Below are 20,958 nucleotides of genomic sequence, written 5' to 3'. Positions count from 1 at the left end.
AAGAATCGTGGACAGCTACCAAGATGGCGGCCAAGAATTCAAGCACAGTTCTCTGCCCAGCCATGCAGCAGCCCTTCCCCGGGTCACCCTACAATGATGGGCATTGTAGTCCAGCCTATCAGAAGAGAAACGGGAGAGGCAACGCCCGGCGGTTTCGGAAGGCGAGGAGAAGAGGGCATCTATGTGATAGTCAATCATGCTCTAGCATCCCACACAGCTGATAACTCCTTGTCCAAAGGAGAAGGAAATTAGATCAAGCCAATTATGCAAATTATGCAAGGGGGGGGAGAGGGCTTGCTAGGGAATGCAATTTATAGAATACGGAACTCATGCAGACCACAAAACTCTGCTTCTACTTCGCACCCGGTTTCAGTTACAGGTTGTCCTCAACTTACGACAACAGGGAGCAAAATTCCCATCGCTGAGCAAGGTGGTTGTTAAGTGAGCCGTGCCCAATTTGACTACCTGTTTTTTTTGCCACGGTCGTTAAGCGAACCACCCAGTCGTTAAGCAAATCCAATTTTGCTTATCGGAAGCTGGCTGAGAAGGCCGCACACGGCGGTCACAGCACCCGAGGATGCTGCAATGGTCGTAAGTGTGAAGACTGGCTGTAAGTCCCCGTTTTTTTCCAGTGCTGTCATAACCTTAAAAACTCACTAAACGAATAGTTGCAAGTCAAGGGCTATCTGTACCTGGGTAGTTTGCTAATGAGGATGATAAGAAAATGGGAACAAGAAACAACAAGGCATAAATTGTACACTGCCCAAAGCATAAATAGCGCATAAGAAGTATAAGCAAATGTAAATAAATAAAAAATGTAACCCAAAGTACACAGAATAATTGGAATAGTCCTATGTAGAGTCTGATACGTAAATTCTCCCCATCCCTTTGAAGCATCCTATAGATCGGGGTCCCCAACCCCTGGTCCGTGGACCAGTGCCGGCCCACGGCATGCCAGCAACCAGTCCACACAAATAAGCAAAGCCCCATCTGCGAAATGCAGGCAGCACACAAAACCAGGCCCCCTCTGGTCCATGGAAAAACCTCTCTCCACGGAACCGGTGATCCCTGGTGGGGACCTCTGCCATAGATGCTGTAAGGGACCTCAAAGGTCATGTAGTCCAGGGGTACCCAACGTATGGGCCATGGCCCACTACTGGGAACGTGTACTCACCCCCTCCTTCACGCCTGGCTTTGCCATGAGCATTGCCTGTGCACTAGCATTGGTGTAAGCGTCACACGGGTGCTCATGGCCCTGTTTGCATCATGCGGGGACTTGCAGCCCCGCTCACGCATGTGCTTGTGGCCCCGTTTGTGTGTGCGCATGTGTACATAAAGCCACCTACCCCTCCCTTTCCCATCAGGCCGCCAACGCAGAAAACATGGGAAACTCTGATCTAGTTCAACCCTCTCCATCCTGTAAGAAAACCAATTAAACCAGTGGCCCTCAACCTTTTGGGCACCAGGGACCAGTTCCGTGGAGAGAGGTTTTTCCATGGACTGGTTTGTGGAACTGGTGCTGGTCCATGGTACCAAGGGTTGGGGACCTCTGAATTAAACCATCAGGCCTCCAATTGTTCCCTTGAGGGCTCAGCCACACCACATACCTGAAGCATCTTCTTGAAGGCCCACGTCAAAAGCGAGTTTATCCGTCAAGGAACGCGATGTGGTCAAGCAGCTTAAATACTGAACATTGGGAAGGAGAAAAGTTCCAAATAAGCCAGGATTCCTGGCTTATCCCAAATACAGAATCAGTGCAAAAAAACAATCTAGACCCGGAATGTCAAATCTTAGCAACTTTAAGACTTGTGGACTTCAACTCCCAGAATTCCCCAGAATTGTGGGAGTTGAACTCCACAGGTCTTAAAGTTGCTGAAGTTAGACACCCTTGGTCTAGATCAGGGGTAGGCAACCTTGGCTCTTTTATGACTCGTGGACTTCAACTCCCAGAATTCCTGAACCAGCCTGGCTCAGCTTGGAAACCTCTCCCTTTTCCCTCAGCGTGGCTGGCTCAGGAATTCTGGGAGTTGAAGTCCACGAGTCATAAAAGAGCCGAAGTTGCCTACCCCTGGCCTAGACGATGTGACGACTGGCCACAGGTGTGGGGAGCTTGTTGCTGCAACATGTTTCAGACACAGAAATCTAGACTGAGATTGTTCTGGTAATATACAGCTGAGTTTAGACAGCCTTTAGATCAACCCTGGCCACTTTAAGATGAGTGGACTTCAACTCCCAGAATTCCCCAGGCAGCATGTTGAAATGTGCCTGTCTTAAAATTGGCAAGGTTGAGAAACACTATAGTAGGGTTTTGCGGTGGCGAACCTCTAACCAGGGTTCAAAAACAGGAGGGATGGAGCGTTATGTCTGTTTGCTGCCTTGAGTTGTTTATAAATTAATAAAGGTAGGATGAAAATAAATTTAAAAAGAGAGGATTTCCGCTTTTGACTTAATCAACATTAGCTGTTTATTCCTGGTCTGCGAACTTTGGTACTAAACATTCCCCCTTCAATGTCCCACTTCTGCTCCTCTTTGCATGACTGAAGCCTTCACTTATTCCCCATTATTCTGTTAAACGTCAAGCAAATTAGGCTGATGGGAATTCTAATTATTTTTTTTACTCCAAATTGATCTGGAACCTGGATCCAGGGTGTATTAAGATTTGGTCCTTCCAACATCATCTCTGCGGTCTTCCTGAACCACTGTCGCCTTTGAAAACCCGAAAGATAATTGGAAAAGAGTCAGATCAGACGCTGAGCCACCACTTAGAGGCAGAAGCTTCTGAGAAGATAGGTTAGGCCTGATCCAGGGAGTTAATGCTAAGGGGTTGATTGCAATGTCAGCCAGCAATCAATTCATTCTGGGCTATCGAATGAAAGTGGTAGCAACGGGACATCTCAAGCAAGTAATTCCAGCCAATGCGAATACCTGCTTGGCCGACTTGGTGGGGTAGTGAACCTACCCCGTAGCTATGGCTCTCCTAGGAACATTGACACAGAAGGCAAGGAACAGATGACCTCAGATGACCTCAGCTTCTTTACTTAGAACTTCAATGTGGCCTCCAGAATATCTCCCAGCCTTTTCAAACCTTGACGTTTACTTGGCCGAGAACGACATCCCAACTCCCAAGCCTTCCTTCGAGATTCCTTGCAATTTCTACTCCCCTTAGTAGAGAACAGATGACTCAGCGTTTGAAAATAAACCTGCTTGGCTTTGACCCAAAAAAAGGTCCTGGGTGCCACTGTGTGCCAGCGCCACTCAGTTGGGCCAAATGTAGAGTCACCTTGCCCTGTGTTGAAGCTCCCTCCCCTGTCCCCATGTCTGAATCCGCAGCTTCCTTAAATTCCATTCCCTCTTACCATGCCGCTGTGGGAATGCCGGAGAAGAATAGCGTGTCCATAAAGGAGAGTCCGGTGTCCACCACCTTGTGAGGACTGGAGGATGACAAGGCAAAAGATAAATCCAAATCACTCAGGGCATTTGACAGCCTTACCTGTGGAAGGTTCAACCTGAGCTCACTCAGATCCATGCACCATTCCCACAACAATCATTGCCAGTTTTTGGCTTTTTGCATTTATGGACAAGATTCTACACCTTGTGGTTAACGAAACATTCAGAGGTGGGATTGAAACCTACTAACCGAAAGGCAAGAAGGCAACAATCTCTTAGTCAAGCTTGATCCTTGATTTGTTCATGGAGGTTCATGTTGTTCTCTTGGCAATAGTATACTTTTCCATTGGTTTGTTTGTTTTTTTGAGATCTTGCTGATCTCCCGTCCAAGTTACTGACCAGAACTGACCCCGCTTAGCTTTCTAAGATCGGCCAAGATTGAACAGATAGTGTGACTGCTTCAACTCAACATGTTAATTTTCACAATGGGCCACATGTGAAACTGGGACCATCGCGAAGGGCCGAACCAAGAGGGCCACCACTGCCCTGGGCAGGACAGGGACAGCCAAAGCGCCGGATGTGGCCCACAGGCCGTAGAGCGCCCGGGTCTATGTTACGGTGTAGTAAAGAGCGCAATGACTTATATTTGACTCAGGCAGACCTACTGCACTTCTCAGGAGCCTGGAAAACAGATGTTACCCATGTAATGCCAAAGCTCAGTTAAAGCTCAAATGTCTACTGAGATTCTCAGTCATCCAGGTCATAGTTGTAACGAAAGTGGTTTTTATTTTTGCAAGACAACTGAACTGGTTTTTGTTTGGAGGAGGAGGGGGGAGGGGGAGAAGGGGAGGAAGAAGAAGAAGAAGAAGAAGAAGAAGAAGAAGAAGAAGAAGAAGAAGAAGAAGAAGAAGATGATGATGATGATGATGATGATGTTGTTGTTGTTGTTTTGTTTCCTATCCTGGAAGCTTCATCAGTTTCATCCTATCCCGATGAAGCTTCCAGGATAGAAAGCGAAAGATCTTTTTCTTCTTCCTCCTCAAAAAATCAGTCCAGTTGCCTTTTCAAAAATAAAAGCCACTTTTGATTCTGTTAAAGCATAAGTCGGAATTTTCTCCTAAGGCTAAAATAGATTTCCTCTTAGGGAATAGGAATAAAGGTTGCCATCTCCATTAATTCATAGTAAACTGCTCTTAACATATTGCTTGGGGAGATTTCCAGGATGTCCCAATCTCGCCTCCTTTAGCACGTGCCTCAAAATCTGGTCCCCACCACCCTGGGGAGAGGTCAACTCCTGAATCTCATATCTCAAGGTGCATATAGTGAGTGACATACTCAAAGGGTGGATATGTTTGAGCCACGTCTGCACAGATGTGACCAGATCCTGACTCACTGCAGAAAATGCCAATCATCATCATCATCGGAAGCTCCAAAGCATGCTCAGGAATTTCTAATTATGTAATATATTCTTGCAGCCATAAAACATCACATGAGCATGGACCCAACTGCTATGTAACCATCATAGTAGCCAATTAGGTCCAGATTATTGGGATAGACTAGAGCCTTAAAAGCAGAGCATTTGCAGTTCATACAAGCCTGAAATTGTTACTGCAGAATTCAAATTATTGTAGGACACTGGATTTTAACATTTTCTTCCTTGGGATCAAATTATCCAGAATAGGGCAGGATCCATATCCTCCTAGCTTAGCTACCTTGCAAAATTGCTCCTCCTTCTAACAGCTCCATCTGGGCCCCCCACCCCACCCCAATTTTATCCCAATAAAACATCAAGAGAACCGGTGTGCCCATTTGGCAGGTTCAACCTGGGTTGCTTATCAACTTAGGATTTCATGGATGTCCTTCGCCAAAACGTGAACAAGGTTGAGGGGTGTGATCAGAGCCAAGCTGGCTACATTCCGGGGTCCTCATCATTCCCCTCTGAAAGGCTTTATGAACCTTTTCTGGACCTCAACGTAAAGTTGCTTCTGGATTCAAGGTTTTGGTGATAGAGAGTTTCCACGATTTCCAGGATAGAGAGTTTCCACAAGGAGCAGCAACTCTCCCTCCCAAACCTCCTTTATCAAGTACCATGTTTGTTTTGTCCCACTCCCTTCTTCACCCAACCAGAGCAGTAGAGGATTCTCCAGAAGGAAAGAGGCGTTCACAGATAGGAACCATGCAGTGAAGTGAGAAGGGACACAAGAAGAAATCTGGGAAACCACAACCATCGGTGAAGAACAACAGGAAGGAAGATGGGTTGAAAACATGGAAGGAAGGGAGGAGGCACGAAGGAGGGAGATAAAAGATTACTGGAGGGAGAGGACAAGGGGATCCCACCTGGTTTGCCACAAGGAACACCCACAAAGGACCCATCGCTAAGAACTGTGGGGATGGCAAGCCCCCTCCCTCCCCCAACTTCATAAACTGCGATATTGCTCTGTATTTCCATAGGAGTTCACAACTGCTCCAAAGCTTCGATTCACAGAGGAGAACTGGCCTGTGATCAGAATGGGACAGTTTGTGAGAAGGCGACACGACCAAACACAAAACCAAACCAGGCCCACTCCAGATCCTGCTGTCATTGCGAGAATGCTGGCTCAGTTCTGGGAGATGTAACTCAATATATATCAGAGTGGTAGCTGATGGCTAGCATAACTTAGAAGAAAGGCACCTTAATTAAGTATTTGGGGGGTCCTGCGTCCTGCGTGGAAGATCAGGTCCACATCAGAAGGTCCAATTCAACTGATTTACTATTGCTAATCCTGACTATGCAAAGGGAATCTTCTCAACTAATGGTTAGCACCTGCTTGGAATTAAATTAAGGGTCTGTAGAAGATTACCAGGCTGAACCCAAGGGTGAGATCAACCACGACATTAGTCTGGAATCCCTACACCCCTAAAAGAGACCCGAGTCCAGCCCCCCCCCCCCACTTGAAGTCTGTTGATTCTTCTCTGGCGCCAATTTGCATTGACCGTTAAAGATGAGGTTCTTATATATAGGTTGCAGGGAATAAATCCTCAGGGTTTATATAAACTATCCTGGTTCCTGGTTTCTTGATAGGGTCAATGGAATTCAAGGGAGATTGGAGTTACTTGACTGCATAAGGATTCTAGGCTGATCTCTCTTTTAACTCCGCCCCCAGCTCTGCCACTCTTTCTCCTACACCCTAGGAGCAGAACTTTTGTATGGAGTTGGGGATAGAGAGTTTTAAGAGGCCATGGGCCTGTCTTACCATTTGCAGGTCCTTAGTATGCTCAGTTCACCCTTCAAGGGATCTCAACGCTCTTTCCCAAATGGGCCCTTGACCCCTGACGTAGCGTGAACAGTCTGGAATGTCTTTCAAACCAAGTTGTGTCCATTCTAGGTCAACGTCCTCCCCCCTCCCCCCACGGCAAATCAACTATCTTCTTGAAACCTGTCACTTGTCTATTATGGGTTCAATTTGAGGAGGTGGGAACCCCGAGAAGGGAAACAGGAACTGGGAGGCACACACCAAAACAGGGTAGGGAGAGGATGGGGGGTGAAGAGGTTTAGAAGGAAAGGCACGAGGAGATGGGATCACGGCAGCGGCTGAATGACCTACCCACTTGTCCAAGTCAACACCCTAGAGGGTCAGTCGGCAGATTTGAGAAGCCAAAGAAAAGAAGAGGAAGACAAGATGAACCATTGAGGATTTACTCAGACCAAGGGCCAACAAGCATCGCGGGGAGACCTGCGGCTTTGCTGGATGTCTCACTTCACCCCTTAAAAGGACCCCCGCCTCCCATTCATTCACCATTCAAGACGTCCGTTGGCTTCTCCCCACTGGGAGAAAGCTGAGAACAGACCCAGGACGTGCTCAGCCTCATGTGAGGACCATGGGATCAAAACCAGGAAGGGACAGCCCTCAGCAAATCTCGGGTTTTTCGTCATTTGCAGTTTTAGAGAGGAAATATTTTTGCATTCACCCAACTATCTGAGAATCAAATTGGTCAGGCGTCTCTTCTTTCAATACAGCTCTGGGAAAAACTTGTATGTCTTGCTTGTAGCTGTCCAGGACTAGGCATCACTAAGAAATCAATAACTTTACTTCCACACTAAAGCCCTTTAGGTGAATATTATTTCCCACAACTAACCAGGTGCAACTAAATTTGAGATTGTGTACAGAATTCCTTACTGGGTAGACTCCCAAGTAAGGATAAGACTCCCACTGATATTTCTACAGTGCAATATTTATTCGTACGTACCGAACCACCTTGTAATGTTAATTAAAATGTTCCTCTGGCATTTTTTTTTTCTTGGAGAACTAATCACTGCTTAACTTTTTTTAATCCCACGGTGAGCTTTCGCAGTTTTATTTTACAGAGAAATGGTGCTGTTTTGATAACCAAAAACATAAAAAGGGAAAACAATTAAAGGCTGAAAGACATTCTTCGCCTGGCCCCAAAGTTGACTGAGTAAAGGGGCAGTTTATTGTTAATCATCAGGCAGGCTTCAAAATAAATAAATAAATAAATAAATAAACAGAAGGGACCTATTAATTCAAGGCACAAAAGGCTCAAAATGGCAGTATTGGAACTGACTTTTTATTCAGGTAATCCTCAGGTTAACAATAGTTTGTTGGGTGACCCTTCAAAGTTACAACGGCTCTGAAAAAAGGGACTTATGCCGATTTTCATGACTTAGGACCGTTGCGGCCTCCCCGTGATCATGTGATCCAAATTTGGATGCTTGGCAACTGACTCGTATTTATGACGCTCGCAGGGCCCTAGGGCAGGGGTAGGCAACCTCGGCTCTTTTATGACTCATGGACTTCAACTCCCAGAATTCCTGAGCCAGCTGACCCAGGAATTCTGGGAGTTGAAGTCCATGAGTCATAAAAGAGCCGAGGTTGCCTACCCCTGCCCTAGGGGGTCCCGTGATCCCCTTTGGTGACTTTCTGCCAAGCAAAGTCAAGGTAGAAGTCAGCTTCACTTAACAGCTGGGTTACTAACTCATCTGCTGCAGTGATTTGCTTAAGAACAAGAGGCCAGAAAGGTCGTAAAAGGGAGCCAAAGTCACTTAACACACGTCTCAATTTAACGACAGAAATTTTGGGCTCAATTGTCCTCGCAAGCTTATGAGAAAGGTAGAGCTGGCACTCCTGGGTGTGCTTCTTATCCGGACTACCTCACAAGGCTGGCACGTATACATAGCTTTTGTGCCGGACACACGAAAGAGAGGCTCATTTGCTCCCCCTAGTAAGATACTTGTAGCTCTCTTGAACAAACAGACGTACATTCTCATCCATGGTCAGATCTCGGGGGGGGAGGGGGACACCACGAGCTCGCCTTCTAACTTACTGCCCACAAAGGAAATAAATGTTTCTCTTTCTTACCTCCACACCGGCCTCCACGGTATTGGCCAGCATTTCCTGCAAGGCTCGTACGGACAAGGATTGTTCCAAAATGAAGCAACATATTGCCAGATCTGGGGGGACTTTCTGCGTGGGGATAGAAAACCAGGATTTGTCTCCATTGACAGAGTTTTACAACTGTTACGCCACTTTTTAAGGTACACCATAAAACTTTGCAAGCAGGTCAAAAGTCTGAGACGTGATTCCCGTTTGGTTTAGTGGGCAAGGTCCCGGGTTAGAAAGCAAGAGACCACGAGTTCTAGTCCCGCCTTAGCCATGAAAGCCGACTGGGTGACTTTGGGCCAATCACCAGGAGACTCTTGAGTTCTAGTTCTGCCTTAGGCACGAAAGCCGGCTGGGGTGTCTTTGAGCCGGTCCCTCCTCCTGAGCCCAACCGACCTCCCAGGTTTGTCGTTGTGAGGATAACAGGAATAGGAAGGACTGCGACAAATGTTCACTGCCTTGAGTTACTTACAAAATCATAAAGGGCGGTATACAAATTAAATTAATAATAATAATAATAATAATAATAATAATAATAATAATAATATAATAATAATAATAATAATAATAATAATAATATTATAATAATAATAATAATAATAATATAATAATAATAATAATAATAATAATAATAATAATAATAATAATAATAATAATAATAAAGCAAGTTAAAAATCTAATAAATGATAAATCTGGTCAATCCATCCATGGAAGGAAAGCCAAGTTCTCCAGATGGATAGACTTCCCTACCTAATTCCCAGCAGGAAAAGCCAATCTAGCAGGTGGCCGCAGGTCACGGAGAATGGCCAAAGCCAGGGGTAGGCAACCTCGGCTCTTTTATGACTCATGGACTTCAACTCCCAGAATTCCTGAGTCAGCTGAGTCAGGAATTCTGGGAGTTGAAGTCCATGAGTCATAAAAGAGCCGAGGTTGCCTACCCCTGGCCTAAGCTGTTGTTCAGGCACCTTTGCAAGTCACCCACCTGGGTCACCTGCCTTACTACATACCTGAGCGTTAGAGGTAGGTTCCAGGAAACAGAGCCGATTTCCAAAGCCTTCGGCAGCCAGACATAACTTCATCTGTTCGTTGAAGACTACGGTGGAACACTGAAGGACAACCTCATCGTCCTAAGGGAGGAAAAATTGTTCAGAATGATAGATGTTCAAGGTAAGTTCTTTTTTTTTCTTCAACAAATTTTATTATTTAAAATATTCAGAAACTTTGGACATGGCGTTATCGGTCTAACATACCTTCTCGTCTTACATCATTTTTTTGTGTTATATACATTTTACATACGTATAAACGTATCATTTCTATACAATTGTGTGCAAGGCAAATTCTATTGGAAGTCCAAACCAGACTGTTTCTCTCCGATAGCGTTTCCCCACGGCTGGCTGGGGAATTCTGCATGTTGAAGTCTACCCATCTTAAAAGTTGCTAAGATTGAGAAACAATGCTCCCACCCGTACATGGTGTGGTCAACTTATTATGGTTGTCTTTCTTCTCCCCTCCCCTGTCTAAAACATATTGTTAGACCAAATCACGAGGACTAGCAACCCGAATGCTCAAATTACCCTGAGATAGATTTTTTTAAAGTTTATTATTTCAAAGGTGTGGTCATAAATCAAAATGCTATTTTTCTGGGACACGCTCTGATATGGTTTATTTTATTTATTGGTTTTATTTGTAAGGCTGCCCAAGGGGAAAAAAATATGACTCTGGACGGTATGCAGTATAAAAAACAAGCGATGAATAAAAAAATTCAAAAACTCCACCCGGTAACAATATGCATTCATTCCGTTCTGGTTCTTTTCTAAAAATGTGTGCCGAAGCCATCAAACAACAGCATGACATTACAAAAAGAGAATCCAATGGTAAAGCATTTATTTGCGGATAATTTCTGTCCTAGGAAATGTTCTCCCATCAGAAAAGTGAATGAAAACCTTTGTGTCAATTGACTTTTTGTTGTAGGAGCTGGCTCGGTTCAGTGGTCTCTATACCTAGGATTCCCTGTGTAAACTGTGAATCATAGTTTAGCTCTAAGTATCCTTCACGTACACATAGGTTACAAGAAGGTGGCTGTAGCTACCGTGCCTGAAAGACAGACTTCTGGTTCAAATTTCAGCACATAAATGAGTTGGGAGAAGATATTTCAACTAAGGGAAAACACAAATAATAATAATAATAATAAACCGACAAGCACTTGCTACACAACACCCCAGACTTAACCGTTGTTGACAAACAAGATAAAATAATCAGGATAGTGAACAATGGCAATGCCCGGAGACAGCAGAATAGAAGAGAAAGAAGTGGAGGAGATAGCAACATACAAAGAAAATAGAAACTAATCAAGGAGAGAAACCAACTTAGAACTAAGGAAACATTTCCCGGCAGTGAGAACAATAAATCAGTGGAACAACTTGCCTACAGAAGTTATGAGCGCTCCAACACTGGAACTTTTAAAGACGAGATTGGACAGCCATTTGTCTGAAATGGGATAGGGTTTCCTGCCTGAGCAGGGGGTTGGACTAGATGACCTCCAAGGACCCTCCCAACTCTGTTATTCTGTTTTGTTATTCTGTCATTCAATAGATCCGACTGTGGCAACAGAAAGCAAATGTAGTACCAATAGCTGTCGTGGGTGCAGTCCCAAAACATATGGAGCATCACTTGAACCCCATCGGCATTGACCAAGTCAGTCAATTGCAAAAGGCAGCTTTAACTCGGAACAGCTTACATCCTGTGGGATCTTCAAGACCACCAAACAATATCTGCCTCTCCCAGGTCCTTGGGAAGGACTCAATCCAGTCGAAACACCTGGCTGACACCGTAATTTATGAAACTTGTATGTCAGCAGACTCCAAATGTACTCTGGGCAACTCACAACAGTCCAACGAAGAAGTTACAGTAAAATCCGAAAAGGTGAAAAAGGAAGATAAATTGATTTTCCGCTGCCGGATCAAACAGAATAAAAATCGCATTGCATGAAGCTTCTTGGGCTAGAAAGTCTATTTTTGCAGTCCTTCAACCCTTCCCCACCCTCACCCCCCACCCCAACATCAGAATCAAAGTGGTGTTTCAAAGCCGGCGTCGTTAATGACCGTCGAACTGGAGTTTCAGAAGGAGAAGATTTCCGATCAGCCCAGCTGCCGTAGCTGGCAGCCTCCATCCGTCAAGGGCACCGAAAGGAAACCTGCAGCACCTGGGCAGGGAATTAAAGAGAGCTGGGAAGGCAGGTATGCACCAGCCAAAGAGCCGCAATGCGCAACCAAAGATGGAGACCTTGGAACGCAGCCACGATGGAGAAGGTGACTCAGGAAGTACTAGGACAGCAGTGTCCTACTTCCAGCCTTGACAGATGCTTCTCCACCGTGCTGGTATAGGCAATGCAGGCCAAGGAGAGTCCTTGACTTACAACCATCATCATCATAGTTGGAAGGGACCTTGGAGGTCATCTAGTCCAACCCCCTGCTCAGGCAGGAAACCCTACATCATTTCAGACAAATGGCTGTCCAGTCTCTTCTTAAAAACTTCCAGTGTTGGAGCACCCACAACGTCTGGAGGCAGGTTGTTCCACTGGTTAATTGTTCTAACTGTCGGAAAATTCCTCCTTAGTTCCAGGTTGCTTCTCTCTTTGATTAGTTTCCATCTGTTGCTTCTTGTCCTGCCTTCGGGCGCTTTGGAGAATAGCTTGACACACACCCCTCTTCTTTCTGGAAGCCCCTCAAATATTAAAACACTTCTATCATGTCACCCCTGGTCCTTCTCTTCATTAAACTAGACATCCCCACTCCAGCAACCGTTCCTTGTATGTTTTAGCCCCCTGATCATCTTTGTTGCTCTTCTCTGTACTCTTTCTAGAGTCTCAACATTTGTTTTATATCACGGTGACCAAAACTGGATGCCGTATTGCAAGTGTGGCCTTACCAAGGCCTTATAAAGTGGTATTAACACTTCACGTGATCTTGATTCTATCCCTCCGTTAATGCAGCTTAGCACTGTGTTGGCTTTTTTGGAAGCTGCAGCACACGGCTGGCTCATATTTAAGTGAGGGTCCACTAGGACTTCGAGATCCCTCTCACAGTCGCTACTATTGAGACAGGTACCCCCTATACTATATACCTGTGCATTTGGTTTTTCTTGCCTAAATGTAGAACCTTACCGAGTGACCATTCCAGGTTACAATGGCATTGGAAAAAGTGGCTTAGGACCGTTTTTTCCTACTTAGCACTGTTGCAGCATCCCCACAGTCACGCCAACAAAATTTGGATGCTCGGCCACTGGTTCATATTTATGACGGTTGCAGCTGCAACCCTTCCTTTAGTGACCATTATTAAATTGCAACAGACCTGGAAAAGTGACCTAGGACCGTTTTTCACGCTTTCGACCGTTGCAGGCCACGCGATCAAAATCAAAATGTCACCAAGACACTATCACTCTTACACGGGAAAAGACCCGAATACGCCAAGACCTACATATACATATACATATACATATACATATACATATACATATACATATACATATACATATACATATACATGGCTTTTTTTCTCATAGAACGCTCAGAACGGAGTTCTGGCACCTTTTTTGGATGGAACCTTGTAGGGTAGGCAAGGTGGGTTGTATGACATGTGTGAGTTCCGGCACTTTTTTCTTTTACAAAAAAAGCACTGTACATATACATATACATATACATATACATATACATATACATATACATATACATGGCTTTTTTTCTCATAGAACGCTCAGAACGGAGTTCTGGCACCTTTTTTGGATGGAACCTTGTAGGGTAGGCAAGGTGGGTTGTATGACATGTGTGAGTTCCGGCACTTTTTTCTTTTACAAAAAAAGCACTGTACATATACATATACATATACATATACATATACATACACATACACATACACATACACATACACACATACATACATATACATATACATATACATATACATATACATATACATACATACATATACATACATACATATACATATACATATACATATACATATACATATACATACATACACATATACATATACATATACATATACATATACATATACATATACATATACATACATACATATACATATACATATACACATACACATACACACAGAGACACACACATACACATACACACACACACATATTAACAAATCTAAAATGTGCCCAGATCTACCTTCTGTACCCCCAGGCCCCCCTCCGCCCCTCTCATTCCATCTGGCTGACCTCAAAACCAAGCTGGCTTCTTCAGCCCCCTGCAGATCAGGTTCCTTGGCAGCTTATTTTTGCCCTGGGAATGTGCGCCATCAGCTGTGGCTTGTGCAAAAAAGCAGCCTTGCCCTCTCACAAGCCCCGCCTGAGCTGGGGGGGGGGGGTGTCTGTTAAACCACTCACCCACCCACCCACCCAAAATATGAGGAAGGGGCTCCGGGCGGTGGGGTGGGAGAGACTGAACCAAATTGCTGGCTAGGGAATTCCGGAAGTTGAAATCCGGACACCTTAAAAGTCTCCGAGGTTTAAGGACACCAGCGTTCTAGGTAGCTCCAGCTCACTCACCAATTGTGGACCGCTTTCAGACTCCCCCCAGCTCTGTAACCTGAGTTCAAACCAACCCACGAGAGTCCAGATTAAAAATTTAACCCGTTGGGGAAAAACAAACAAACCTTGTTTTGAGGAGGGCTGGGTTTTTTGAGGTTTTTGAACGGGGGGGGGGGAAGAGAGAGAACAATTGAGAAGAAAACTGCGCTGGAAACAGAAAGATCAAACTCCCATCCTTTCAAGCTTCCTTCCCCCCCCCACCCCCCACCCTGTTTCACCCGCCTTCATTCACCATTCCACCCCATGGGCCTGGGGAGGAGAAATGGGTATTTTTGGTCTCTGCACCTGTTCGAAGCATTCCTACAACTCTGGGTAAGCACATAGCTTAGAGTCCAGGAACTTGCTGACATACAAACACACTCACTCACTCACATATGCACACATGCCTTGCAGACCGCTCAGGACTGACAGTGGGGCAACAACAGACCCGAGGGCACACTCCCACCCCAGATAGCGTGGAATAAAAGTTGTGGAAAAGAAGGATCACGTCAACCCAAGATACCCAGCGGCGTAACGTTGCGTCTGGGGTGTTTCTTTTTTTCCTTTTTAAAACTACAGCCGTTGAGCAATTCATCCTGGAGTTTAAATATTTCCAAAGTCTCCAAGTCAAACACCTTCTCTGTGATTAACCGATGAGGATGATTGGATATTAGCAGTCAGAAACCAGTACGCTGCACAAATCTTTGTGTTTTTTTTTAAAAAAAATTACTAGTAATTAGTAGTTTGGGAATAAACATGAACTCTAGAACTGAAATGTAAAGGGTACCGACCCCCTGCTCAGCGCAGAATTACCAGAGCTGGATTTTTAAGTGCTAAGATGTAGGGACTTCAACTCCCAGAATTGCCCAGCCAGCATGGGAGTTGAAGTTCACACATCTTAAAAGTTGTGTGCTCTCCCTCTCTCCCTCTCTCTCTCTCTCTCTCTCTCTCTCTCTCTCTCTCTCTCTCTCTCTCTCTCTCTCTCTCTCTCACACACACACACACACAGAGGGAGGGAGAGGGAGGGAGAGAGAAAGAGTGCTCTGTTTGAAGCCCTTTAAGCAAAGAACTCATTTCATCACGCAGAGTCTTCTTTGGGCTAATTGCTCATATTATTTGATAAAGATAAGGACTTATTTCCCTTAGCCCTGATGAAGTCGGGTCACCAAGTTCAGAGAGCACCAAGGACCCCTCATTTCAACCCTGAGCTACAAATATTCTCCTTTATTGGTACTTAGTTCCCTGCAATAAAACCATCCCATAATTTCTTGCAGCCGTTTCATGATCCAGCTACGTAACATCATCAGTGCTCTGTTGACAGAGTTTGGAGAGAGCAAACCCCACATCCCTCTAGCACTGGTGGTGTTACCTAGTTTGGTAATGAAATGTCTGCAATAAAGAAACCAAGCTCAGAGAGCACGAAGGAGCCCGCAGTCCTCCTCCTCCTCCTCCTCCCTTCCTTCTAGCACTGATGATGTAACCTACTTGGGTCATGAAACGTCTGCAAGAAAACCACCCAGCTCGGAGAGCACCAAGGACCCCTCAGTTCAACCCCATTTCAAATGTGGATGTGAGACTCCTTCCCCTTCCTGCAGTTGAGGAATCAAGGAAGTTGCCATCCCAAATTCGACCTCAGCCTGGAGAACGCTATCAAAAGATGATCAAGCTCAGCGGCTTCGAATTTTGGTTGCTGGGCTGAAATATCACCCTGACGGGAGTTCATCCCCTCTCCATATCTTTAATTGCTGCTCACTTCCTTGCCTGAACTCTCTGGCTAAATCTCCACTAACCCCGGGTATATTGAATTCGTTTGGAACAAATCACAACAACCTAAGATATAATATAAGCCACAGGTGGCGGTTTACAGGCCTCAGTAGCCGACATCACAGGTCAGATCAAAACCAAACCAGCGGTATGAGGGAAGACTTAGGGAGAGACGTGCCTCAGTTTCCCTTTCTGGAAACAACTTTCCCAACCGCAGAGAGAATGGTGCAAAGACACTGGAGTTGTACAGGTTGCAATAGGGAGAATTGAAACCATGAAGTTGAGAAGCAGAGAGACACAGACACAGACACACACACACACACACACACACACACACACACACACCATTGCTTCTCATCCTCCTCCTATCCAGTGCCATAGGTGCCTTGGAGCCTAGACAAACTTTAGTTGTGTTGACAGAACACATCAGACTAGGCTAGAAGGCAGTTAGTTAATTTACAATCCAGGCTGTTCTGGGAATGCAGCCCTTGCTTAAGGAAGGTGATAGGAAGCAGATCTTTCCATGCTTTTCATCTGCTTAGCCACAGAACATTTTGTGAATGCGGCAATTGTGTCTCCTTATCCTAGCTAGGCTGAGGATTCAGGGCATCGTGTGAACCCAATCGAATGCAGTCTTTAACCCATCAGAAGCCCTACCCAAAATCCTCTAATGCTGCATTTCCCAAGCAAGGCAACTTGAAGAAGTGTGGGCTTCAGTTCCCAGAATTCCCCAGCCAGCACACAAGGACTTCAACTCCCAGAATTCCCTAGCTAGCATGCTTTGACTTCAACTCCCAGATTCCCCAGTCAGCATATGTGGACTTCAAATCCCAATTCTCTAAGCCAGCACACATGGACTTCAACTCCCAGAATTCCTCAAGCCAGCTTACTTCGACTTCAACGCCCAGAATTCCCCAGTCAGCATATGTGGACTTCAGCTCCCAGAATTCCCCAGTCAGCATGCTGTCTGGGGAATTCTGGCACTTGAAGTCCACAATCTTAAAGTTGTCAGAGTTGAGAAAGATTACCCTAGACTCTAGAGCAAGGGTGGGGAACCTTGGCTCTTTGATGACTTGTGGACTTCAACTCCCAGAATTCCTGAGTAAGCAGGGCTGGTTCAGGAATTCTGGATCTTGAAGTCCACAAGTCATCAAAGAGCCAAGGTTCCCCACCCCTGCCCTAGAGAGACAGCATGGTGTGGTGGTTAAAGCAACGGAGTGGAGAGACTCAATCTCACATCTTCCCTTCGGCACAAAAGCCAGCCGGGCGACTTTGAGCCAGACACTCTCTCTCAGCCCTAAGAAGGCAGCATTGGCTAACCATTTTTGAAAATGTTACTAAGAAAACTGCAGAGACTTCTCCAGGCAGATTCCAGGAGTTGTGTTGTGTGTGTCTTGGACCGGGACAGCAACTGCCGTCCTAAACCTGAGAAGGCAGTTTATAAGGAACAGCCCTCAGCTGTCAACCTGAAATAAATAAAGGTTTGTAACCGGAGAAGCCACCGCACAGGCCCCACTTTCCCTGTGACTCTCTATGGAAGCAACGGAGAGATTCTGAAGCAGCAGGAGAGAAAAAGAAGGGATGGTTTTGAACTTGGGGATTGGAGGAGACTCCTGAGAACTCCGTGGGGAGCCAAGAAAAGAAACGAACGGATCCCCGAAAAAATCAATCCGGAATTTTTAGCCAAGGGACAAATACAAGGCTGAAATTCTACTTCGGACACATTATGCAAAAACCCAAGTCTCTGGAGAAGGCTTTGGGGCGAAGGGAGGAAGAAGGAGAGGGAGGGAGGAAGGAGAGGGAGGATGGGAAGGAGGGAGGGAGGGAGGGGAAGGAAAAGGAAGAAAGGAGGAGAAAGGAAAGGGGAAGGTGGAGGGACTTAATAACAGCAGCAATATCCCAAAGCTGCTTTTCCAAAACGCAATTGGACTTTCTTCTGATTTTTTTCTCCTTGAAAACATTTCACTTTTCACCCAAGAAGCTTCTTCGGTTCTGAGGAAGGTTTTTGAATGAGAAGCAAAACATTTTCAAGGGGGAAAAAACACACAAGAAAATCCAGTTGCCTTTTGACCTGGATGATCGAGAACCTCCGCAGACAACAGCAGCCGTGGCTACATCATTGGGAAAGGCAAAAGTCCAGACGGGGCAGATTTTCCCGGGGAGAAAATCTTGCTCTGCGGTTGCTAAGAGTCAACATTAACTTGATGGACACATCGGCTGCCAAGGCCAGACTTGGGAAAAAACATCAGCTTTTCCGTGGCATCTAGGCAGGACCAAAGACGTGTCCTGAATGGGCACTCGTGTCCATCCGCACGTGCCGTCCCACTTGCAAGTGACACGTACGACGTTCCTTTGCTGCTGCAGGCTTGAGATGCAGATGTTGAAAGCTCTCGACCCCTCTGAGGGCCCAGCAGCAGCCAGTCCCTGCCCCGTGGAATAGGCAGCAGCTGGAATCTCTCAGCCCGCACCCCAGTGGAAGAGGGGAGCCAACAGCTGGATGAAAGCAAGGAAGTGCTGGGGGTGTGGGGGGGGAGGACAGGCCTTAGGTTCCTGATGAGCTAGAGCAGAGTTCCCCAACCTTTGGGGCACCAGGAACCACTGGTTCCACGGAGAGAGGTTTTTCCACGGACCGGAGGGTGCGTGGTTTTGTGTGCTGCCTGCATCCCGCGGATGGGGCTCTGCTTGTTTGTGTGGACCGGTTGCTGGCATGCCGCAGCCCGGTAGCAGTCCACGGACCGGGGGATTGGGGACCCCTGAGCTAGAAGACGGCCATCCAAGGTCCAGCAAGATTCGCTCGTCTCGGGGGAGGGGGCAGAGGAGGAGGAGGAAGCAGAATCGAATCCAGCGCCCTCCACTAAGTCCTGGCGCCCCACCTGTTCTCAGGATCCATCTGCCTGGGAATAGGAACAGACTCTAATTTTAGTGTCGCTCAGCCCCAGTGGGGAAGAAAAAGAGGGCAAAACTCCAACGGCAGGGCTGAGGGAAGGGAAACAGATAGACCTGTCCTAGCCGTGGCTGTTCTGGATTGCAGTATTTTGGGTCCTGCTTCGTTTCATCGGCCTGCCCGTCCCGGTTATTCCCAAAGCCGCCCAGCTGATTCCCACAAGGCTGCAGCTGGCCAGGAAGCCTCTTTGCCCACAATAAAAGTGAGCCAGAGCAGCGCCCTGCCTTCCTTCCTCGTTGGCCGCTGGCAAGGAAAGGGAAAGGAGAGAGGGGACGCCACAAGGTTGTGTGAATGAGGGCAGAGGGAGATAGATGAGTTTGCCCCCACCCACCCCCCACTTGCCTGGCCATCAACACCCCAAGTAAGCAGGCCGACCCCAGATATCAAGGGGGTTGTGTTCCCCCCCCCCCGGCTCCTCCCCTCCTCTGGGCTGCCCAAATGTTGGGCCCAGAAACCAGCCCTTGCAGAGGTTTTGCCCCTGGAAAACCCCTCCTTCCAGCCATGTGCCGCTAGGACCCCCTCTGAAGAAGATGACGACGGGGTGGGGGTGGGAGCAAAAGCCCCCAACCCACGTCCATCTCCCCAGCAGTCCAAAGGGCATCAACTCCCTGGACTGTATTTGGGGGCAGCGTGTCCTGGTCTCGGGTTCAGGACATTCTTGCTGCAAACTTTTGTCCCACCGTGTTGAAGTCGGCCTTCCCTCCCTCATCACCCCGCGGTCCTCTCCACTTGGCGTCTCAACTGGGGTCCTGCCTTAGCAGCCCGCTTTCCACCTTGGCACAGCCCGGAGGCACCACTCTCCCCCGGCTAGGAGGGTTGCGTGAGGGGGGGGCTCTCTGGGCAGGGCGAGCCAGCATTGCCCTTGGCTTGACTCGCCCCCCCACCTGTTCGCGCCCCCCCCATTCCTGGATGCCCCTTCCAGCCAGCCCCTTCCTCCTTGGTGCCCCCCAGCCCAGTGACCCACCAATTCCTGGACGCCCCTTCCAGCCAGCCCCCCCTCCTCTTCCTCCGTGCCCCCCAGCCCAGCGCCCCTCAATTCCTGGGTACCCCTTCCAGTCAGCCCCTTCCTCCTTCCTCCTCCTCCTCCTCGGTGTCCGCTAACCCAGCGCCTCCCAATTCCCGAACGCCCCTTCCCGCCGACCCCTTCCTCCTTCCCCTGGCCTTCCTCCTCCTCCTCCTCCTCCTCCTCCTCCTCCTCCTCCTCGGTGCCCCCCAGCCCAGTGACCCACCAATTCCTGGACGCCCCTTCCAGCCAGCCCCCCCTCCTCTTCCTCCGTGCCCCCCAGCCCAGCACCCCTCAATTCCTGGGTACCCCTTCCACTCAGCCCCTTCCTCCTCCTTCCTCCTCCTCGGTGTCCGCTAACCCAGCGCCTCCCAATTCCCGAACGCCCCTTCCCGCCGACCCCTTCCTCCTTCCCCCGGCCTTCCTCCTCCTCCTCCTCCTCCTCGGTGCCCCCCAGCCCGGCTCACCGTCCGCAGAAACTGCACGTCGTCCTCCCCTTCGCCGCCTCCTCCTTCGGCCATGGCTGCGCGGCGGGCTGGGCGGCCCTGAGCTGGCGGCGGCGGCGGCGGCGGCGGGGATGGCCGGCCGGAGCGGTGCGAGCGCAGCAGCCGGGAGCTCCTGCGGAGACCCTCGCCGGGCGTCCCGGCTCCGCCAGCAGCCCCAGCCGGCCAGCCGTCCCCGCCCCCGGCCCGCCCCTAGGAGAGGGAGGGGGGGGAAGGCGAGACTGCCCGCCGGCCCTCCGCCGCCAAGTGGAGCCTGCCGGGTCGGGAGCAGTCTACCGTGGCTCGGCATGCCGAGCGGGGCGGCCGTGACGGGGTCTTGTTTGCTGCACCTCTCCCGTCCTCGTTCATTTATTCTGCCCTCCCGCCAGCTGGGGTCTCTGGGCC

At 47.8% G+C, this 20,958-nt stretch overlaps 1 protein-coding gene across 1 annotated transcript in view; it reads right to left on the bottom strand.

Moving 5' to 3' along the window:
* Positions 1 to 20,701, bottom strand: part of RYR1 (ryanodine receptor 1) — a 115,833-nt gene extending 95,132 nt beyond the window's left edge. Inside the window, 5 exon segments of the mRNA XM_083369446.1 lie at positions 1,608 to 1,686; positions 3,357 to 3,431; positions 8,745 to 8,849; positions 9,773 to 9,892; positions 20,539 to 20,701. Of these exon segments, the coding sequence (XP_083225572.1) occupies positions 1,608 to 1,686; positions 3,357 to 3,431; positions 8,745 to 8,849; positions 9,773 to 9,892; positions 20,539 to 20,592 (433 nt within the window). The 5' untranslated portion in view covers positions 20,593 to 20,701.
* Between the last annotated feature and the right edge of the window lie 257 nt (positions 20,702 to 20,958).

The sequence above is a fragment of the Vipera ursinii genome (genome assembly GCF_947247035.1).
Source record: "Vipera ursinii genome assembly, chromosome: 9".
Classification (NCBI taxonomy): Eukaryota; Metazoa; Chordata; class Lepidosauria; order Squamata; family Viperidae; genus Vipera; species Vipera ursinii.
The sequence above is the reverse complement of the archived record's forward strand: the minus strand, read 5'-3'. Positions and strand labels throughout refer to the sequence as shown.